The following is a 22,737-nucleotide window of genomic DNA, read 5'->3' as shown; positions in this document are numbered from 1 at the left end:
TCTTTATTCCGCCAAGGCTCAACATAGATACCGGTTCAACGGGCTCACACGTTGCTCTAGCGCAAACGAGTCGCTTCGACTTGTAGCGCGGTAATCCCGCGGAGAATCGCCTTCCTCTGGAGCAGCTCGATGAGCATGGGCAGCTCCACTACCACGTGGAACGCCTTGTGGCGCGGTGTCGACGCCAGGATCAAATCCAGCATCGAAAGAGGTGGCGAGGGTATCCTCAATCACAAAACCCGTGGGAGTTTGAGGTCCTCCTGCGGCAGGATTTCCCAGACGTCGTGGACGTTTCTGATCGGGCAAATCCTATTACGGCGCGCCGCCTCGACGTACTTCGACGTCACCAGGCGCGGAGCGCTTCCCCGTAGTCAGGGAAGAAGAAAGGTCAGCAGCTGAGCTCAGGCTCTGACTGGCGGCTGGGGCAACAGGCTCGTGAGAAAGAACTGTGATCGCCAAGGAAAAGGGGACTCATGGTGTTAAGGATTAGGCCCCGGGGCGCGTCGTCGTGCTTTCGACTTTGCGAAGTCCAGTCGTTGTTGCCTCTCCAAACGAATGTCAGTTTCAGCGAAACTCGCTCGGAGAACCGCATAACTATGGAGCTGTCGAGCGTGCTCGACCCAGTTTACAAACGGCGCTTCATAAGCGACCGACGACTATCCTGGGCGTAGTACCACATGGACTGTGCGCATGGCTGGAGCCTACCGTTGGCTCACTTAGAGCCGAAGGGGCTCTCGATACTCCTGGGGGGGCGATATCTTGTGGAATCCGGAAATGCTCACGAAGCTGGTGACGTCGCACTCTCTCATCTGTGGTAGAGGCCGCCGGGCCGCAGACATTAGTGTCCGAAAGCTGCAGATCTGCACGGCGCGCCGTCTCGGCAGGATCACGGGGCTCAGAGCCATAGTCGCCACGCGACGGGCTCGTGCGTGGTCGAGACACGGATCAAAAGGACTGGAGAGATCTCGGATGCGCGGATATCGGCTGGTCTTTAGGCCATATCCAAGTCATTAGTGATGACGCCCGAATCGAAGCGACCTGTAGCTTCAAACCGAGACGGTTGGGCCGATGCATCACGCAAGGCCCGCGCGGTGTCGTCACGTTCTGGAAATGGATGATGCTCGAAGCACACACTGTGGTGGCGAGCGGCTGGGGGGGGGCACTGGTGCTAGCTTCGGGTAGGCTGGGTTAGAGTGCGGCGCAAGCCCGCGGGATCATCCTGATCAGCCTGCCCCTCTTCGAGGTCTTCAAACAGATGGTCCTCTGCCCTGGACAGCGTACGCGGCTCCGGCAAGCTCTGGATGTTACTCTTGTCGTTGTGGCGGCTCATGGATCGCGTGTCGTGACGGCGATGGTACTCCTTGACGGAGAGGACAACTGGGGCTCTGAGAGCTGGCGCTGATGGTGAGCGACGGTCGGGGACCACTTGTAGTCGGAGTTCGCGAGACGCGGAAGCAGTTGGGCTGTGGGTCGAGCGTGTGGAACTGCGCATCTAAGATGCAACAGCGTTAATGAGCTCGATGAGCTGTGGATCGCGGCGTGAGAGGTAATGCGATCTAAAGTCTTGACAAGACAGGATATCGCTAAGAAAGAGTCGAGAACAGGCAAGCTCTCTTCTTAGTGGGGGGGGGGAGTGTAACGGTGTAGGATCACAAGGATACGGTGTACCCGGAGAGTTAACAAACTATTTGTACATAAACTACAGAGTAAACAATGTCTCTATGTACGTTGGCGGAAAGCCACACGTTATGTATTTGATTAGGTTCAACTATGCTAGATAACTAAATAGATACATTTATCCTTGGGCGGCTTGGCTGCAATAAAAATATATAAAACACTTCGGATTTTGAAGCAGAAGAGTATTTTGAGTTTAAAAACTTTTGATCCCTTGTTTTAGGACTGGGTTAGAGTTCCTTGGGATAAAGAACTTTGTATTAAGGACGCTTTGAGTCGAACGTCTTCCTCCGACGCTAATGCTACGGCAACCCCGCTGCATCTATCGTATCCCAGCCGGAACGTTCTAATAGTATACTTCGCAAACATAACATAGCAAAGCTTTTTGTCCAGGTGTACATCGATGCCTTAAGCGAGGGCCTTCGTGTTATTCTGTGTGTTTAACGGAAGCTACGCAACAGCATTTTCTCACGGACCCATGATGCAAATCGATTGACGAGCTACAGAGTGCGGTTTTGGCTGTCGTACGTTGACCCTTGGGAAGCTGGAAGTACGAGCAGAAACCAGTTCACGTGCGCTGTTGGGTCGGCGATATGAGTGCATTATCCTGGCCACAACGGCGCTCCAGTCGACAGGCACTCGCGCAACTGAGGATTGTCTCCTCTCCCTCACGAAGTTTCAATATGGTATTTCTGTACGACCAATCACGTAGCTGGGGAAGCTGAACGTGATGGCCGAGTCAGGGCAACGAGCCTGAACCTGCGATCATAATTTGTTTGCAATCTGGTCAAATTTGTCACGTGGTTGGGCGCAGGTACACGTGCGATCTGCTTTTACAGTTAGTTTTACAATCAATAAATTTGAATCTTGTTTTATTGTATGTATGTTAAATCAAGATTTATTTTATTTTCAAAGGTTGTAATAATAAAAATAATTCCAATACACCTTTTAGCAATAATCAGCTATTTTGCCCATAATAGTAATATTATATCCTTTTTCTTTTACTCTCCTTGCAGAGCCTGGTGATATCAGCACCAGTTGAGCAGGTCGAACGTGTCAATGCGTTTGACACTTACGAAGAGGTTCTCATCGTCCATATGCAGGGAAATCGACAAGATCCGGTGGCGGAACAGAAGCCACCACGCCAGAAGCCATCACGACTAACGGTGAATCCGTATGAAGGGAAGGAAGATGAAATTTAAAAAAACGTTTTGGGTTCGAGAGGTAAAGCTCGCTATAGACGCGACTCTGATATCAACCGAGCATATTCGCGTTGCTTTTATACTCGCCAACCTTAGCGGTCGTTCGAAGAGCTTGGCGTATAAAAAGGGAAGCAAATACGCCCGGATGCTTTACATCCTGAGCACAGCTGTACGAACAGCTTCGAGCCACATTCCTCCCCACTAACTATGACTATCAGCAGCGCTCATGCTTCCTCTCGTGCAGAAAAGGACATTTTAAGCTGCACAAGTACATCCGGGAGCTTTCGGCTTCCCTAGTGGATAATTTGCTCAATGAACACGCCAAGGTGATGTTGTTTATGGACGGCCTTCGAGTAGGCGTGGCACACACCCAGCTTTTTTTGGTATAGTCAAGCACCCTTGAAGAAGTGTTTCAAGGCGCTCTATTAAATGAGTGCAACCATCTATAGGCGCGTCCTCCCGCATTATGGCCTGGCGTTCCACGCCGAGTTTTAGTTGGGCGAGTTTGGGCAGACCAGGTTTAATGGAGTTTGAGCCCGCTGGGCAGCCGTGCATCCGCTGTTATGGCTGTGGAAAATCAGCCTATATGATGCAGGATTGTTCCGAAATAGGACGCTATAGGCGGTGTTCCCCTAGGCCTGTCCGGAAGGATCGATGGCATAAGCCAGGGCCTTGAGGCCAGGGGGACGCCGGCAACCCGTAGGGGCGGAGCGCCCTACTAGAGAAGACAACGCACCACGGAAGCCCCTGGAAAATAATGCACTGTTAAATCTGCAGAGGGTAGTGGCGGGCTGCATGTGAAACACGGATGTACGGGGACACGATCATCCCTTTAGAATATAGATATATTCTGGGGCGTTGAAAGACTTTGCGCCCCGTTAGATAGCTGTTGGCATTACCAACAAGCTTGTCGGACATTTGAGAGAAAGAAAAGGTAGTGGGACAGTGTCAGTGCGATAGACCGACGGGCAGGTCATGATTGCTCCCAAGATCTCATGAACTAACTGTCAAGCTTAAAGCCTTTGACAGCTCGGAATTTACTATTCTAGTAATGGACTCGTACAACTTGACCTGGGCAAACCCTGACTCGAGAAGCACAAACGCTGGGTTGACTGTCTAGGCAAGGTCCTTGGTACCAGCCGCCCTGCGTGTCCGACAGATCATTGGTGAGCTGTGTCGCCACATCTGTCAGGACCTGGAACCTCCGCAAGGACCGTCGAGGTGCCGAATCATCCCATGAGTATTTAGGAGTTGTTGACGTATATGACGACTCCAAGGAGACTTTAAATGTGACAGCGCCAAGAGGCGCCGGTCAAGGGGGTAGCTTTGTTACAGCACACAGCTGCAGCTGTCATGAACACAGACACTAGCGTGTCTTAAGTGGATAACATATAAATTTCACACATGATCACCCAGACCCTAATTAAAAAGGTAGGCGCCAAACACACTTCCGCTGTGGATAACACAGTACCACGCACTGTCGCACAGACCTTAACGGGAGAGGAAGTGTCGAACAGACCTCCTGTGTGTAGAACGCAATTCTACATGAGGTCTTGAATGCCTCTGACGTTAAAACATCATACAGCGTAGGTAACGGAGCTGCACATCACGGTGGTCGTCGACGACACCGTCGCACCCGCAAGTCGGATGTGAAGCTTATTTAGGCTGACGTCGCTCCAGGCGACTCGGGGCCCGGGTCTGGGAATACTCCGATACGGCCGGTCAAAAAGGTATTATATATCTTCAATGGCAAGACCGGTTTACCCGCCAGAGAAACTGGTGTCCGCTTGGAGCAACAGACTGAGATGTCATAGCTGCTGAACGTCGAGCTAAAAGAGGATAGGATTTGTCTAAGCCAGCCTTAAGGCTCAAGATATTACTGGGTTGGCTCTTAACAAGCAATATACATTTAAGGAAGAGCTGAACTTGTCAGAGATCTTCAGAAACCCCAAGGATTCGGTGATTCTTTTGGTAACAGAGTTTGAAGACGTGATGTCAAAGTAGTCATCACCTCAACTCCGGACTGAGAACAATTTGGCGCGCGATTAATCCCGTGGCAGGCACAAAGTACCGTGTCTCAAAATATTGATCCCTGTCCCACGAACAGTGTAATATCATCGGCGCCTCGTTCGCCGCGAAGGCGAAGGCAGACATGGTGTGGGAGTCAAAATCTCCGCACTCGACACCAACCTTTGCGTCCGGATAACGAATGGGAAGTGGCGTCTAGCTTACGTTTTTAAACAAGGTGAACAGTACAGCGGTACCAGTCCAAGCACCAATTCGACAGAAGGATGTGTTGTCGAACGACATGCGTGCTGTACAGCGCGCTAGACTCTGGTCTACGGATGCTACCAGATCCTGACGAGGGAATGTGATATTCCTCTCACAGCCGTAAGAACTACCGGCAGTAGGTTTTGGGAGTGGCTTGTTATGCTATAGAGTTTGTTTAATGCTCCAGCGACGTTTAACCGTCCGGTCAAGCAGCTCTTCAGACCGCTGCGTGTGCTCGTAGAGACGTACTTCGACCATATCTTCGTCCACAGCTGTACCAAAGGAGGCAAGACATCTATAGAGCTACCTCTGGTCCAGTGTTGCCGGTCATGAGAGCCAACAAACTCTACGCCAACGTCGGTAAGTGCGTCGTTTTGGGGCGTTTTGGTATCAACGTCAACGGTCGAGCTGATCCGGGCAAGGTAAAGGCCAATGTAACATGGACGAATGCCAGACATCAGAAGGATCCCCGGAAGTAGCTGGGCTTGGCCGACTACCTCCACAAGTGCAGCGCGGGGTTCGAGGTCATAGCTAATCCCTTGTCGGATCTCCTAGAGAAGGATGCTGACTGGTGCTGTAAGCGTGACCACCAGAATGCATTTGCTTGTATTGAGACTAGCCTCCAAGCGGCGGCGGTCCTGGCTCTGTCGGACGATTAAAACCGTTCGGCGTTGTCTGCGATATTTCCGAGTGTGTAATTAGTTGCGCATAGCTGCAGCATGGCGTAGACGGACACGTACGAGTCATCTCGTCTCAATCCAGGTAGCTAAAAGCGGCCGAACGGAACAATCTAGTTTTCGACAAGGCGCTACGCACCGTGAGGCATGCCCTTGTGAAGTTTCGGGTACATCTTTTGGGCCTAAGGTCCTATCTGATCTACACGGACGACGCATCCATGAAGACAGAGACAATCTCGCCTCGCCTCTCACAAAGGATGGCTATTCTGTGTCGAGTACAAGGTTGGCAAGCTTATCGTGCTTGTGCTGTACTGCCCAGAAGACCAGAGTATGAGCTAACTCACATCGTGCGGATAACAACAGATCTGCACGGTCGGATTCGCTTCGCGTATCAAAGCGACGAGTCGCTCACTTCTAGTGTCCGATTTTTGGACGCGGGTAAAGAGGCTAAGTCTGAATGGCTATCGCCAAGGCAGCATTCTCGGATCCACCGATATGAGTGGCACGATGGCCTCCTCCATTATGGAGTGCGGTTAACGATGCATTGACGTACCTGGTGGCCCACGTGAACATGTTGGTCCACCCGAAGGCCTAAGAGGCCGACCGGAATATCTTCTCGTGGCTTAAGTGACCACGGAAGGGTATCAAACTTGAGATCCTCGTCGTTGGGATGAAACCCAATGGGCGCGCGTCAGCTCTGTTGCAAGGTTTTCCCGTCCAGACTGACAGTTGGAAGGCGATGAGTTTGGACTTCATATTTGGACCACCCGCCGATAGGCTCGGGAGCACCGGTATCTTGGTGCTCGCGTGTCGGCTGAGCAAGATGGTGAATCTCGCGTCAGTGTCTGCAACGTTCAAACTTTCATGAGTGATCAATCCGCGCGGCTGTTTATGGACGGCGTGTTTCGCCATCAAAGTTTGCCGGGGTCTATTGTCTCTGACGCTGAGGCTCGAGCAAGCGCCTCTCGATTCCCGGACAGCATCACCACCAGTCCTAAGTCCCAGTGCAATCTTCAGCACCAGGATGCGTTGATGGAAACGGCCAACAAGAGCGCTCTGTTGTGGTGTAGCAGGGGGTGCCCTCGGACGGGAAAGCCCCGCGGAGGTGCCTCGTAGTCGCTTGACCCCCTCCGCTTCTTGGTCGTAGTGGAGAGGCCCACTACCATGCGGAGCGGATCGGCGGTTTCGCGGGAAGCACCTGTTCTTTGTGCAATGCTTCGGGTTTCCGGTGAACGACTTCTCCTTCTAAACCAGGGCGCGTAATCACTAAAGATCTATCACACGTGTTTCTACTGGTCTTGCCAACTTGCCACGTGTATACAGCTCTTTGTAGTGTTGTCAATAGTGACATGAAGAAGGAGATCCGAAATGATGTAGGTTGAGGGGAGATCGTCGAGGCCCAGAATGAGAACGCTAACGTTTGTAGGACACGGACTAGCGGAGCGCCGCCGCTACGCGGCGGTAGCTTAGGTTTGTTTCTAGTTGTTTGCCTTCCCGCCGAAGCGAAGCAGAGGCGAGACATTTATTCCAAAACCTCTGAGCCCCTATGTACTTAACTCGACTTCTTTAATCTCATCAATCTAGGTCTTATTTAGACAATTCGCTACAAAATGCTGAGCTCCTAGTAAGCCGTGCCATTATTTCTACAAAACCGGACCTCTTCCATCATACTTACTATGCTTAAAAAAGGCTATTCTAGTGATCTTGACACAGTCTCTTTATTGCTGTTGGCTACCAGTGTCATAATCACCTGCACTTCAAATAGCATGTCTACAAACGCTACACATTATATTTAGCTTTGCGTCGATATCATGGGTCGTTTCTGAGCCGCTATGAAATTTAGCTCCCATCAATGGAACGAATGAAATAGCCGTCCAGCTTGCACTAAATACCCGTGTGTACTGCCTGTTCAAGCTTGTGACTAACTGAAGATTGAATTACTTCTCATTCCAAACGCCATAAAAGCTAAGAAATATTCAAACTGTATCAATTTTAATGTATTGAAGTGCGTTCATTTTGTGCGTATTCAAAATTAGTCATTAGACACTCGAACCTGCCAGTTATGTTGGATAATGCGTCGCAAGATGCCTTGCTGTTGTTGTAAGCGGCAGTGTTTTTTATTTGATAGCTTATCTAAGATTTCAGAATGGTTTAACAAACGATTATACTATAAGTTTAACGTTTCTTATGGGATCTAATTACCCAGCCATGATTTACACATCTCATGTAGTATTGTTGTCTATCCGCTCCGTTAAAAACTTTATCCTGCGCCCTTGTTGGCGACAAGTCCTCCAGTTTAGAAGTTTCCGTTTTTGCTGTCTAAACAACGTTTAAAAAACAAAGGCCAAGTTCAATTTGATTACAGAAGTAATTATCACCAACACATATGTGTTATTTTGGCTCCATCTGAAACTTTCTATCGTTATAGCTCAAGCGACAGCGCTTTTAGCACAGCGTTGTACGTACCGCCAGTTATTATCAGCTACAGTTGTACGACATTTTGGCAGTTACCTCATAGAAACCCACTCTGGTTACTCATTTTTATAGCACAACAATCATGGTTATTAATTTACATGTAAGTCGAAGCTGCGAAGCTACGGTATGGCGCTGACATCTTGTCCACTCAAAGGATCGACGGCATGCTACAGCCACTTCAGGAGCGACTATCGGAGGTGGAGCTGTATCAAAGAAGCTTTGGTGCGACGACCTCAACTTGCAAGCGGAAATTCCGTGGAGTGCGCTCGGCGCTCCAGTCTCTTAAGACAATGTTCAAGGCATCCAATAATTCTTATTTTGCCCTAGAGCCGTACCCGACCAAGATGGGCTTAAAAGACGTAGAGGACGCCATGGGAGTACGAACTGCTGGACGCCATCCCCTGGCATCCAACATTGTCTGACGGATGCTTAGCTCTGCTCGCATGATGCTACGATATGAGCACAACAGGCTTTCTCCAATCACGCTGGAGATGCTTTTTTTCCTCAGGGACAACGATAGGTATTGGGATGTGGCCACAGTGAATGGTTGTATGTAGGCAGTCACAGCAAGGCGAGGTAGTTAATTTAGCTAATAATCCACTCTTTAATATCGCCGCTCCTATTATTTATTTCCTCTTATAATTTGCTATCAATTTTACGGCCGGGCACCCTGCGTGCGACCCACCATCCGCTTCCACAACTTATATCACCTGCACGATAGCATTTTTTTTAATTTGAACCGTGGTGCGCTTCTTCAATCGAAAATTAAGCTTTCGCCGATGCAAGTAGCGTCGCTCCCTTACTGTCTGGATACGGCGGCTTAACAGGTCTGCACACTTGCAAGGCGTGCGGGAAGACAAGAAAACACGTACCAAAACTGGGTACACCCATCTGATGTCCCACGTGCGCTTCTGACCCCCCCCCTCCTCCTCCTAGCCACTTCGAGGTGGGAATGGAGGCTGCCAGCACGGCTGCGGTCGGATTTCGCATTCCGTAAGCTCGCCTGAAGGCGACTAGCGCATATGCGTTAATCAACTGGATCGTGAGCGCAACGTTAATTTTGAGTTCGTTGAGATGGCGACGACCAGAAGGTAAATCACAGTAAAACTACGATGGTTATTCAATAAACGTAGCTAAACTCTTATTAGTTAGATATACCACCTTGTGTAAGGAAGCCATCCCTGAGGACATGGAGCTCGTCACCAAGGCAGTGGAGGAAAAACAACAACGGAGAAGAGCCACTAGAGGCCTTTAAGTTGCTCTCAACGACTGAACGTTCGGCAGTGAGCGGAAACATGGCGGCGTGCGGCTGCTTCAAGCCCAAAGATGTACGCTGCTGTCCTCTTGTCTTCATGGTTCAGCGATCCAGGGACAGGACGATTGGTCACCGTTAGTCTCGTTTCTACCTCTTTTCGCCAAAACCTGTTTTGTGTGAAAATTATAGTTGGTGATAATTGTGCACTAAAGCAAGCCACCCGAAACTCATGGGGATTCCGTTTGTCGGTTGCACCAGCCATTAGCTCCACTTGCTTTCTGTCTATTGTACTCCTGAAAAATTACCTAACGCTATTGACGCACTTATAAACGATTTCAAAAGCAGTCAATATGCTTAAGACAACCATATTGCATTTCTGCAAGCAAGTTATCACCGAGTAAAATCTTCTCGATCCAAGAGAGATTATAATGGAGGAGAACAGACGTCACTAAAGACAACACGACGCCCTCAAATACAAGTAAGTGGTAAACGCATCGCCGCCAAAGACAACACGAATCCCTTAAAAGCCGCAAGATGCGCGGTAAGAGGAGGAACGGAGATGTGGTGATCATCAGGAAGCAACTCTTTACAGGGAATATCGTGAGTGTCTGAGTGAGCAGATGTTTACGTAAGAACAAGAGAGAGAGAGAGAGCCGAACGAGCATTGCTACCCCCTCTTAGCGCTCAGCACACACATAACCACTAAGGTTTTGTTGCGCGGGGTCGAAACAGCTGCGTTAATATAAAGAGCAGCAAGTGCTGCAAACGAAGGATTTAGCTTTACATCGTGCCATCAGCAGCGAGATCGAGCGCAGCCTCTAAGAAGAGCAACTGCTTCAAGAGCAGCATGAGAACGGAGGTACCGAATGGCAACAATCGGAGGGTGTTGTGCTACAGCTACTGCGGCAGGGTCTATCGGAGAGTGTAATTAAAGGGATTACCTTTTGTAGGCGGCAGCCGTAAGGCAAGCCTGAAGCAAATGCAAGAGACTGGTGTTGAAATCTTTCATACCAGACGCGAACCTTTAGCCCCATCTCATGCATACAGTGACGAAGTTATAGAACGTTTTAAGACACATTGTTCGACTTGAATATTGGAGGATGGCTTTCCGTGCGCACACCGCAAACTGCGGCAGTACTTTACCGAGCCAAAGGTCACGTGGAAAGTTATCCATTCTCGCTGTGAAGAAGCCGTAAGGCGTAAGCACCCAGACGCAAGAACAATGAGCTACGCTCGCCTTACACAATACGTTCATTACATTTACCCTGGCGTGAGACTTACGAGAACCGCTGGGGATCTTTGTGACTGCTTTGTTCGCCTCGATATTTTCTTCAACAACCCGATCTATCGGAGGATGAGAAACAAGCAATTTTACTCGAGAAAAAAAACACACACATCGACGAAACCATCGCCCAGCGCCGATTTGTTTCTTCCTTTATCAAAGGATACATCACTTTACATGCACCTGACCAGTCGATTCCGAATGAGATTATTCCGGACACCGTTGATACCATGCCCGGTGATGAAATTCGTTCTGAGGGTGATGAACATGTACACTGTCGTGTACAGATACAAGCAGAGGATTATGGTGGAGGAATTTCGATGCCGTACTACGGCCATTCCCGTCCGTCTGCAGACTATTTCAACAGCAATTTGATGACTCAAAACTTTGTCGTTGCGGACATAACCAACGGAATCAAGAACGTTTATTTCTATGATGAACGTGGCAAAGACAAAAATGCAGATGCAGTATGCAGTCTCCGTCTTTTGTACCGTTTAAAAACTATTTAACGCAATGCATGCAATGGAGTTCCTGCAGCTGAAGTGAATTTCAGTTTGCTGGACAACTGCGTTGGTCAAAACAAATCCAAAGTAGTGATGATGTTTTTGCAAGGCTGTCGATTATTTTTCCCTACAAGAAGGTAGTATTGTGCTTCCTACTACCTGGTCACTCGCACAACATAGCCGATCGGGTCATAGCTTGGTGCCGCCGCGCCACCCGCGGCCTCAATTTGTACACACCAATGGATTTGGTTAAAAAGGTGAATGAAGTTAAAAGTGTCAATGGAACATTTATCGACCACAACGCTCCTGATCGCCCATTTTTTGTCGAATGGGGAACTCTTCTCGCTAAATATTTTACGCCTCTACCTGCAGGCTACACAGCAAATTATCTTTTTGAAATTGACAAAGGGATATGCACTGCTCGGAAGACGGTAAACACGCCGGATGTTGAGGCTATCGTTTTTGCTACGGTGGACAGCAGTAATGATAGTCGTATCCAGAATGCAGTGTTGTCGGAGCTATTTGGATCAACCGTTCATAGTATTTGGGAGGCTTCACTATCCAGTGTACAGCTTCCTCGACACCCCAAGAAAGAGCTATCAGCCAAAAAACAGAAATCGCTCTCAGCGAAGTACTTTTCCATCCCAAAGCAGTACCTCAGTTATTACCCAGACGTACCTGAAGCTATTGCGAATGCGCGAGTTGTGCAGACCGACGACGAAACTTCTGCTGCACCTGCTGCAGGGTCCAGCCCATCGGCTAAACGCAATCCAGGACGGCCTAGAAAAAGAAAAGAAACATCGCTGCGGTCAAACTAACCGTCCATCCTACAGTTCTTTAGATCGCAGCGGAAGTAGGAGGGTTGAGCAACATGGTGATAAATAATATACACGTACCGAGTATTATCGGTTTGAGATGAGAGCCCTGGAGTCCAGATGGGAACCCCGGGGTCCCGCCAAATGTTTCAAATGTGGTGTTTAAAATAGCGTAATCAGAGTTAGAAACGGACGGATATTCGAAGGGTGATCTTTCTTCATTGTTCAAGATGAGCGACGCTCCTTCCAAAGCCAGAGGACCCAACTTTGCTCTTGCGGAAGACAAAGCTCTCTGCTTTGCGTGGCTAAATACCAGCGGAGATGGAGGTGTGGGCACGAATCAGTCTAGAGGTGACTTTTACAAGCGTGTGAAGTAGGTATTCGACCAGGCGCTACGAAAAAAAAGTGAGTGGGTTGCAGAGCGCGTTCCTAGATCATTAAGCAGCCGATTCAGCATCATATCGCACGACGTCTCTAAGTTTGTTGCCTGTTACGCTAAAGCGGAAGCTCTGGAGCGTAGCGGTCATACGGCATCCGATATCGAGCACCAGGTCGTCCAGGCTTACGAATCGAAGAAAAAAATTGGCAAATTTTTGCTTTCTGCAGTGCTGGTACTTTCTTTGAGGATTCACCGAAGTGGGGTCGTGGCGTCAAAAGAAGCAAACTCCAAGAAAAAACAAAGCAACAGCAAGCTCGGATGTGCCCCCGGTGCGCCAACTTCGGATTCGGGCAAGCGAGAAATTGGGCAGAAGCGAATAAAGCTAGACGACACAAACGCAGCGTTGTCTGCCAGACAAGTGAAAGCTGCGGAATGCATGGCCAACAGCGCGGAAGCTAGAAACAAGGGGGCTCGGGAAAAAAATGACCTATACTTGTTCAGTATGAGAGGATGTTGCGTCGCAAATCAAAAAGATTCTTTTGGCTCGGGCCCGTAAGGAGGCTGCAACTCTTCCATCAAATGGTAGCTAAGATGAAAACCCCAGTCGCCGTACCGATCTTTTTGAAGTTGGTTTTCAGAACGATGTCGACGAAAGCGACGTGACTACAGGGGATGAGACTGTGACGCCGTTGTTAGCATTAATCTAGATTTTTAAAATTCAAGAAGTAATCTAACACCTTAATAGCCACAGCTTTTTCGCTGTTCACTTTTTTCACCCTCCACCGCATCTTCCGGCCAGTCTGTGGTAGACATCATAATGCTGAAGGAGGGTGTCAAGAAAGAAAATCTAGCAGAAATGTTGGTACTAATAAAAAAAATCAAGAAGAGGTAAGCTTTCTATCGGACTTCTCACACTCCGATCATTTCTGCATTAAGTATAATATCAGCTTAAAAAAATGAAAATTTTAAATTCATGCATCCAAGTCGAAAAGTGAAAAGTGCATCCCAAAATTGCTCCGAGCGATAAAAAGCTGCTAAATAGAAAAAATATGGTGGCTTCAAGCCACGCCATCTTGTTACGCCCAAAACGAGTCCTACGTCTGGCGTCGTCGAGCCGATCGAAGTCGCGGCTGCACATACAAGCACCATGTCAGTTGAGTTCAAGCTTGATCGCATCCGTTAGACAAGTTTTTTTTTTACCTTTTCGTAGTCATCAGCTGCAGTTCCCTTGCGTTTCTTCGCTGGTGTTTCGTGCTCTTCTTCCTTCTCTTCGATAGGCGTCTCTGCAATCGCTAGACGGGCATCCAGTGGCGATGCGGTCGATGCTTGCGACTGAGACGCAGTAGCCGAGCCTGGCAGCAGCCTCTCCGCTTCACTGTCGCTGGAATCGTCCGCATACGTGCGTAACGCTGGTCGAGTCGTTCCCAGCACCGACTGGCGTCGAGCAGGCGCCGCCATGGCCTCGTCTTCGTTCTCCTCTTTCTTCTCCTCTGCCCCAGCCACGTCATCTCCATCTTCCCCGACTCGGAGCAGCGAGCGCTTGCGTTTGTTCCGAAAACTCTTCAGTGAGCTGCCAGGAGGCGAATTCAACTTCATAAAGTGCGTCGCAAAGTCCATCGGCTTGATCGGCGACAGCGAAGTCTGCAGTCTCGATCCACGGGATGCCGTATGCGTCCCCAGCGACTCTGGCGCTTCCGGTTCTTTCCTCCCACCGGGCGTCGCGAGTGTGCTCGGTCTCCCGGGACTGTAGAGATGCTTGGGCAGGAAAATCTTGCCTGGGAACGGCTTCAAGTTGGACTGACTCTTGATCCTCTTCTTGAGTAGCACCGCCGCGCTGTCGATGAGAGGGTAGATATTGATGTCGCTGGGGGCTGCCACGTCGTGACACTGCGAGAGTTTGGTCAGCATCTGCAGCAGGAACGCGATATTGTCTGCCGCCGCTGCGTTCGTCGCCACCAATCCGTCGAGGAAGAAGCTCAGGTAGGCCAACTGATCGGCCCACAGAGCGCTGGATAGCACCTCAACAGTCGACGTTCTCTCCACCAGCTTCACTGGGAAGGAAGGATGGTGGGCCAGGAGGTGGATGACGTAGGGCAACGCGTACTCCGGCACCATCAGAGCCGCCATCCGTCCAGGGTTTGACGTTGAGTCTCGAGACGACGCGGCGTCGAACAAGTGGCGCATGCGTTCTACCGCCAACTTGAGTAAACTTTTGGCGCTTTTCTTCACACTGGGGCTGGCATCTGTGGCCGCCAGCGCCAAGTAGCTGAGGTACTTGTGCGGGTGCTGACCGAGGTGCTTCACTAAGTGCGACGTCAGCTTTTTCAGGAACTTGCGACGAACATCCTCGCTCGAGTCTTGAAGCGTCCAGCCCAGTGTATGCCACTCAGACAGAGAGAGCGAGGCTTCTAGCTGTCGATTGCGCACGATCTTCATCAAGCCACACGACGCCGTAGCTCGGAGCGCAGCCGTCTGCGCAGGAGTCGAAGCGAACGTCTTCCCGTCCGAGTGTAAGACGCCAAACAGCAGCTGGATCAGCGTCGAGGCTTCTTGCTGGAAGGCAGGAGACCAGCAATACACGAGCAGGTTCACCGCCACTTTGACGGCTGCGCAGCGCACTTCCACGAGCTTCGCAGCTGTCGACCTACTGCCCTTCGGTGTCCGGTCTTTGGCCGCCGATGAGCCTGACGTCGACACTTGGTCGCCCTTCCCGATCACATCGTCGACTAAGTTCGTCCACAGGCAGGAGAACAGCTCGCCGTCCTCTGTCAACACGTGGCTGCAGTGCTTCGTCAAGACCTCGAGACTCTGCAACGCCGGCAACGCTCCCGACTTGGGTTTCGTCTTGGAGCACAGCCTGCCGACAAGTTGCGCTGTCGTCTCTGCTCGCTCGTAAAAGTGCGCGATGGCATACGCTGCCAACTCGGCTGCTCGACTTTCCTTGGCCGCGTTAAAGTTCTGCGCTTCCACGTCGCTGTCCCCAAGACAAAAGTTCTCGAGCTGCTGTGATAGCTCTGCAGACGGCGTGTTGCGGTCTTCGTCGTCTCCTGGACCACTGGTAGCCGCCCAATGACGCGAGTAATTGGCCAGCACGTGCAGCGCTCCAAGGATCACGCGCGGGTCCTTCGGCGCCGTCTCGTCCTCGTCTTCTTCGCCGGATACATCCCCCTTGCTGTCAACTAGAACTGCCGCTATCTCGTCGCGGACAAATGGCGCGAACAGTTCGGGCAGCTCTCCTGACGCCATCACCAGCAAGTCCACAACACTGCGGTTCTCCCTCGCCACTCGAGCCTCTTTCAGCACCAAAAACTCCAACAAGACAGCAACGGACTTCTGACTCATCGTCAGCAGCGACAGCTTGCGGCAGAGCTTCTTGAGGAACTCGCCCAACGGCGTCTTGGACCCAACACAGCGCACCAGCTGATCCCTCGCCTCGCGAGCTTCTCGTTGCGTCTTGGAGAAGTCGCACAAGTCGCCCAAGTGCTTGAACGCGCTGTGATCCTTCCACGTGGACAGCTGCTCCACTAGTTTGTCCAGTTTAGAGACATCCGAGAACAGAGGAGCCAGTCCGTCGCACAGCTGTTGCTTCGCCTGCTCCAGAGCTGCTTCGTCGCCTCCAGAGGCCCGTCCTTTGTGTCGACTCGTAACTTTGAACTCGACGAACGTCCGACAGACTTGCTGGCACTTGGCGCGTTCACTTAAGACTCGACGCAGAGCTTCTCTCGACGTGGCATCGAGCGAGTGGAAGAGGAACAGCAGTCCGTTCGCTCGCGTGGCTTCGGACAGCGCCTTGGGCAGCAGAAAGTCGTCCAGCAGTTGAACCACACGGAGCTTCAGCTCTTGCTGCGGGTACGCGTAGCATTTCAGCACAAAGTCCGGGATCCAGCCGAGCTTCTTGATGTTTCCCGTCGGGATATGGCGCTGCGTCAGCGACAGAACTCGCTCGTCCTCGTCGCCCCAGTACGACGAAATGTGCGCGCTGAAGACCTGACTCAGCCCCGTCATGGTTTCCTTCCTCAGCACGACTCTCTTGTCCTTCATGCGCTCGCCCACTGCTCGGAGACACTCCTCGCTGATGAGGTCCAGGTGATTCGCTGCAAAGTCGCACAGTTCGTGCACCACAAGCTGCCGCACTTCCCACTCCACGTCGCTTAGCCGCAGGATGAACTCCCTCTCCAGTAGATCCGCCAGGTCTGGCTGCTGCGTCCAGATCGCCACACTGGCTTGAATCATTTGCAGGCGGATCTCCTTGCTGGCATCGCGGAATCGACCCAGAAAGTCGCGGAAGTTCTTCATGTACTGGTGGTGGCCGTACTCGGCCTGCGACGACGCGAAGATCTTCCCCATCAGAGCGATCGCGTCCGAGCGAGTTGCCACCTCGTCCACTTGCAGTTGCAGACACACGTTCGGAAGCACATTGAGCAACAAAGACGGGCTCAGCTTGTGCACTTCGTAGATGAGCGTGTACACGTGCTCCCTGAGCTCCGAAGAGTTTGGGGAACGGGGTCCGTCAACTAGAATATTGTTGAAGAAATTTGACAATGGGGTTTGCAAATTTTCGCTGGTGCGGCGAATCAGTTCCTTTGCCATATGTGATGGACTTGTTGCAGTATTCTGACCATCATTCTCATCAGAAGTTGCCGCATTCACCAGTGGCCGCAAAATTACATCCAGAAGTGGCAATTCCACCTCGTCGCTCTCTTCGACACACGCCACCATGATACTGAGCATCAGGTTTTCCATTTTGGCCGAGTGGTCTGCGCGAAGAGTGGCAAAAAGCGCTTCGAACAATTCGACCATCACTCTCGGCTCGTTTTCTTCGGTGGTAAAGTCCAAATCGACCACCAATAGACAGGATTTCACTGTTGCCAGACTCTCCAGCACGTGGAAATGGTGCAAATCTCTCGTCGTCGTGGTTTGTTCTGTGGATAGAGCTCGGATCTGCTCGATAAGAAGTTTAAAGACCCGATAGAGGTCCTCATCGGAGCTAAAAGGCGAGTCCGGGGATGCTACGCGCATGATTTCCACCAGGCAACAGGCAACAAGGGATCGGGCGAGTTTGTCCTGGTGTTGCAGTAGCTTGTTCTGCAGTAGCTCGGCCGCCACGAGTTGCAGCTTGCGTGTTGCATGAACATCCACCACTCCGTCTTCGCATTGTTGCAGTTTGCTTGATGTGTTTTGCAGTGCTTGCAACATTTCTTTCAGTTTTTTGCTCAGTGTGGACGAGTTGCGTCCTGCTTGCGCTAAATAGTTGCCAGAAAACACCTCGTCCGAGGCAGTGGCACGTCTGGTTTGGGTTCTCTGTGGCGTCTGATTCTGAGTCTGTTGTTCCAGCACGTGGTCCGAGTCTGGGTCCTCCGCTTTGAACTCTTCTCCCTCTGCAGCTTTTTGGCGGTGGGAAGCACGTGTAGACGGCACCATTTTGCTAGCAGCACGCCGTTTGGCTGCCGCGGTCGCGCGGGTAGTGCGCGGCCCCATCGTGCGAGGTGATGACGCAGCAAGACAAGAGTGATGGCTCGCGTTTCCTTTTGCCTTTCGCTTTGTGCAAGTTTTGGCGGGTTTCCTTTTGCCAAATGGCGTGGTATACATAAATTACCTGATGCAAAAAGAAAAACTTCAACCCGCGTTGATTTTGGGCTTTATACACTTATCGCGCGATGCGAGTTTAAACAATGAGAAACTTGTACACTGCGCACCCGCCATGGGCGGTGACACCTGACGAGTAGGATACGCCATCTTTAGTAGTAAAACCCGAGGTAATCCACGTTCCGATGGATTTATCCTGACCTTGCAGAAGGTAAGCGTTGTTGGTGACTGGCTCGGCTGTGCCGAAATACAGACACGCCTTCTCGTAGAAAGTGTAGATACACGTCGAGTTGTCCATGAGGCGATTGTTCGTGTCGATGATGCCGTCACGCACTGTGTTGAGCATCTCGCAGTCGCCATCGGAGTCTCCAGACGCGTAGATCGGAGCTGCACCCGCGTGGATCTGCGTCAAGATGTTCTCGATCACTGTGGCTTTACCAGGCCCCCAGGTAGTAGGATAACCCTTCTGAAGCTCTCCAGTAAACTTACCGACAGCGTCAGTCGTGAAGCGACCGCCATATACATTTCGCTGTGGCACGATGTACCCAAGTCCGAGGAGATCGGCGGCTTCCTCTGCGAAGAGTTCGGGGGACCCACTGATGACGTAAACTTCGACTCCCGCCTCGTGCAACGCACGCATCGTCGCCTCTTGGCCACTGAAGACGCGCATGCCTTTGGAGTATGCGCCTTCGACTACTAAATCGCCAGTTGATGTGTACGTGAAAAAGTCTAGAGACTCGGCCAAGTTCCATCGAATACTGGCGCGGATGGACGTCCTGATCTCGTCTTCGGTCATTCCAACAAGCAGACGTGGGTACACCATCATGGCATTCGTGAGTGAGCATTCAGAATACTCGTTGCCGCCGTCCATGGCCATCAGACTGTACAGCAAGAAACTGAGCTTAGGTCGGAAATTCAGGAACGCGGCGGTCTCCTTTATCTCGTGCAGTGTTGTGCTTGCCGCAGTACCATTTGTTAAGTTGTAGGTGGGGGCAATGTAAGCGTCGTAGAGCACTCTATAGTCTTTGGCGGTATCGACAAGAGCTTCGACTAGCGTCACATCCCTCCCGTTAACCTCTTGACCAATTACTGAATATGTGCCATTGGGAAAGCAAGAGTCGCCACTACTGGCGTTGTAGCCAAGAGCGAAGATCGACTCCAACTCGTCTGGTGAGAAGCGGAAGTTGAGATTGTCGACTTGGTAGAACATTGAAGTGGACGAAATATCTCCGAACATGCACGTGTTATCCCAGTCGAAGACTGCGTAGGCCTCGCCAGTGTTGCGTAGCGAGCTCAGGTTGGCCAAGAGTTTGGCTACCACCTTGTTGTTGTAGTCTGGTGCCTCAGGCGTCACAAAGTAGTTTGAGGTATCCATGGTGGCAGAAGCGATGGGAGCCACCAATAGAATTGCTTTAGCGAGGACTCGAGTCATGTTGATCGCGGACTGGTGAAGACAAAGCGAATTGCGAAATAGAATTCATACGATAGGAAAACAACTCACTTGGTGCCGTCTGACGCAGAGATGCCGAAACGGATGTGTACCACAGGACAGGCGGCACAGCACGTGGAACCTCCTGCCATTCCGAGTGATAGGGGCCACAATTGCCATCTCAGAAGCCCAAGCGCCCACTCTCAATGTACTGTTGGGTACTTCTACAGTAGTAGTCTATTTGCGGTCGGTTTTTCTCGTCGAGCATCCACAGTCATGTTGCCAACGCTAGACAACTTGGACCGCATCAACTAACTGTAGACAAATGTGAAGTGTCGGCCGACAATCTGAAATCAAGAACCGTTTCTTTCCTTCCGGCTTGATTTCAGCGTGACATGTAGGAGAATTTAAAGCTCTGAACTAAGGATGCCAATCCTGACGAAAAAGTTGCCGGGTGATAGGTATTGTTATCACCACCCTTTTCGTCTTATTCAGACGCTAAATCGACGGGGCTATACATATAAATTCCTCCGTTCGCTGCCCTCTCTGGAAATTTATAAAGATACATGTAGTATCCAGACTATGTGGGATCGTAAATCTTATGTAAACGACTAATTGAATGCTGGTGTAATCACTTCAATATTAATTCCTTATTGAAATACTGGATGATATATGATATTCTATGTGGTAGTGGATGCATGTTGACCCAACCGGTGAAGCCCTTTTTGTAAGTTAGCCTCGATTGAGTGCTTTCACTAAATCTGCGATTTATCGGCACCTAATAACGGGTTTACTAAATGATATGGGTATACTATACCATTGGTATACCCTAAAAAATCGCTAGGGTAGTTTATTTGGAGTGGTATTATATATTTAAGCCCCCGCAAAAAATACTACCGTCTTACCCCGCATATAAGGCATATGTGTCCTAAATAAAATACGGGATGCGCTCGACATCTAGCTTAAACCTCGATTTGACCACCTACCTAACTAGAACACATGTGGCTGAACCTACTTAAAACACAAGGCTGTACCAAACAGTGAATATTCTTGAGAGCTTCCAACCAACCACCCTTCTGAACAAACTTGTCGGTGCTGCTGTTACTTGGCTTTAATTCTCCTATTTTATAATTTACACAGCCATGAGTGCCGAGCGACGTAGCAATAGTATCCATGAAACTCGCTGCTCTAGCAGACTATCGGAAAGGCGTAAAACCTCCGTATACAACGCAGCCACAACAGAAAGAAAAGACCCGCTACCAATCACAACATCATGTGACGCGGGTTTAAACCCACGCCGATCGCGTAGGAGGGTCAAGCCTAAACGGCCAAGCCAGATTCCAGGACCCACAAACTTGCTTCTTCAAAGTCAAACAATTTGTTCGTTGTACAACACATAGGCTTTCTAAACGAATATAACACACAAGCAGTGTTGTATTCATTTACAGCACATATGCCTTATATAAGACGGTAGCGTCTTTGAAGAGGTTCTTGTTAATTCCAAACAAACAAAAACTCGTCGACCTAAGAACCCGCGATCGTCGTACATGAGTAAAGAGGAGCATCTGAGCTACCTTTTTAGAAGCCACGGAGGCTTCTAGAAGTGAGATTCGACGTAGATATAATTCGTATAAAAAAACGGATATCCCTTCCCAAACCCCAAAATATACTTTTCTTACTGAAATATAGAAGATTATCTAACGATACATTCTGCTCGGATGGTTGACCCTTTTAATTCTTGGAGACGCGCCCGGGAGGGTAACCCTTGGAGACCGAAGCCTCGATGCGCGTACACAAGCCAAGTGTACGCGCATCGAGGCTACGCCAACTATGAATGGCGTCACTAGCTAGTTTTGACAGTAAGTACTTGAAATAATACTTCAAATATCGATTGCTTAGTCAAGTTGCTTAACGAAATAACGATACATGTACTGTATTAAATACCGCTCTTCACAATGTCGACGTTTTCTCGCTCTGATTAGTCCAATTTTGCTATTGGGGTCGACAGAAGGAAAGGCACCCCAAATATTGTATTGTGCTTAAAAAGTATTGATTATCCGTAAATCATTCGAGGGATACGCTAGTACCTCTCGTTCCGAACCATAGGTTAAATATTCTAGAGGCTCGATCGTGTCAGACCCGCGAATCCAAGCACGAAGGGCACCCTCAACCATGTCAGTACTTAGTATCTCGTCGTACTCAAATATATAGTTGTCATCGAAACTACTGTCTTGAACCAGAGCATGAGGACGCAGAAGCCTGGGAGCGCAATGAAGACAGTGGCTCAAATGATGTAGACCAATAAGCCCACACCTTCGGTTTGCAATCCTTTTTGTAGAGTGTTCGTGTCGTATGCTGTGATAGGTAAATCGACGCTTTATTGTCTTAGATCAAGCTCACACTGCTCACATGCTAGCCATATTTGCTCCTGTCGCTCGTCCTGTACTCTTTCCTGCTTTTCGATGGTGTGCACGTTCCCGTTTGGAGCTGCCATATATCGTTACCATGCTGCTCTCAAAGCAATTGCTCTTCTCGGAGGCTGTGCTCGAGCTTGCAGCTCGTGGCACGCTTAATCCTTCGTTTGCAACACTTGCTGCTCGCTGTTGACGCAGCTGTTTCGACCCCGCGCAACAAAAGCTAAGTGGTTATGTGTGTGCTGAGCGTTAAGGCGGAGTAGCAATGCTCGGTCAGCTATCTCTATCTTGCTCTCGCGTGAACATCTGCTCACTCAGACGCTCATGATGTTTTCTGCTAAGAGTTGCTTCCTGATGATCACCACATTTGCGTTCCTCCTCTTGTCCGCGCATCCTGCGGTTTTGAAGGGATTCGCGTTGTCTTTGGCGGAGATTCGGTCACCTCTTACGCGTATTTGAGCGGCGGCGTGTTGTCTTTAGCGACGTCCGTTTTCCTCCATTGTAATATCTCTCGGGTCGAGAAGGGTTTACTCTGGGATAGCTTGCTTGTAGAAATACAATATGTCTGTCAAAAGCAAATTAACTTCTTTTGAAATTTTTATAAGTGCGTCAAAAACGTTAGGTAATTTTACAGGAGTACAACAGACAGAACGCTGCCGGCGGCCAATGGCTGGTCCAACCGACAAACCGAACCCCCATGAGTCGGGTGGAGAGCTTAGTTTAGTGCACAATTATCACCAACTAGAAATTTTACCTTAGACGGGTTTTACCGAAA

At 50.1% G+C, this 22,737-nt stretch overlaps 4 protein-coding genes across 4 annotated transcripts; 2 read left to right on the top strand and 2 right to left on the bottom strand.

Annotated features, from left to right (window-relative positions):
• Window positions 1–11,156: 11,156 nt before the first annotated feature.
• Window positions 11,157–12,021, top strand: PITG_10803 (uncharacterized protein; the record flags this gene model as incomplete). The annotated part of the gene is made up of 4 exons (XM_002901582.1): window positions 11,157–11,316; window positions 11,374–11,429; window positions 11,474–11,828; window positions 11,891–12,021. The coding sequence occupies 4 exons, from the start codon at window positions 11,157–11,159 to the stop codon at window positions 12,019–12,021; spliced, it is 702 nt and encodes a 233-aa protein (XP_002901628.1).
• A 363-nt stretch (window positions 12,022–12,384) lies between these two features.
• On the top strand, window positions 12,385–13,021 carry PITG_10802 (uncharacterized protein; the record flags this gene model as incomplete). The annotated part of the gene is made up of 2 exons (XM_002901581.1): window positions 12,385–12,559; window positions 12,656–13,021. One exon carries the CDS (start codon window positions 12,385–12,387, stop codon window positions 12,529–12,531), a length of 147 nt encoding a protein of 48 aa, XP_002901627.1.
• A 1,074-nt stretch (window positions 13,022–14,095) lies between these two features.
• On the bottom strand, window positions 14,096–18,096 carry PITG_10801 (sister chromatid cohesion protein PDS5; the record flags this gene model as incomplete). Its single annotated transcript, XM_002901580.1, has 2 exons — window positions 14,096–14,103; window positions 14,192–18,096. The coding sequence occupies 2 exons, from the start codon at window positions 18,009–18,011 to the stop codon at window positions 14,096–14,098; spliced, it is 3,828 nt and encodes a 1,275-aa protein (XP_002901626.1).
• A 431-nt stretch (window positions 18,097–18,527) lies between these two features.
• Window positions 18,528–19,329, bottom strand: PITG_10800 (uncharacterized protein; the record flags this gene model as incomplete). Its single annotated transcript, XM_002901579.1, has 2 exons — window positions 18,528–18,537; window positions 18,605–19,329. 2 exons carry the CDS (start codon window positions 19,327–19,329, stop codon window positions 18,528–18,530), a joined length of 735 nt encoding a protein of 244 aa, XP_002901625.1.
• Window positions 19,330–22,737: the final 3,408 nt, after the last annotated feature.

Source organism: Phytophthora infestans, genomic scaffold (genome assembly GCF_000142945.1).
Source record: "Phytophthora infestans T30-4 supercont1.20 genomic scaffold, whole genome shotgun sequence".
Lineage (NCBI taxonomy): Eukaryota > Oomycota > Peronosporomycetes > Peronosporales > Peronosporaceae > Phytophthora > Phytophthora infestans.
This window is presented reverse-complemented; position numbering and strand designations above follow the sequence as displayed.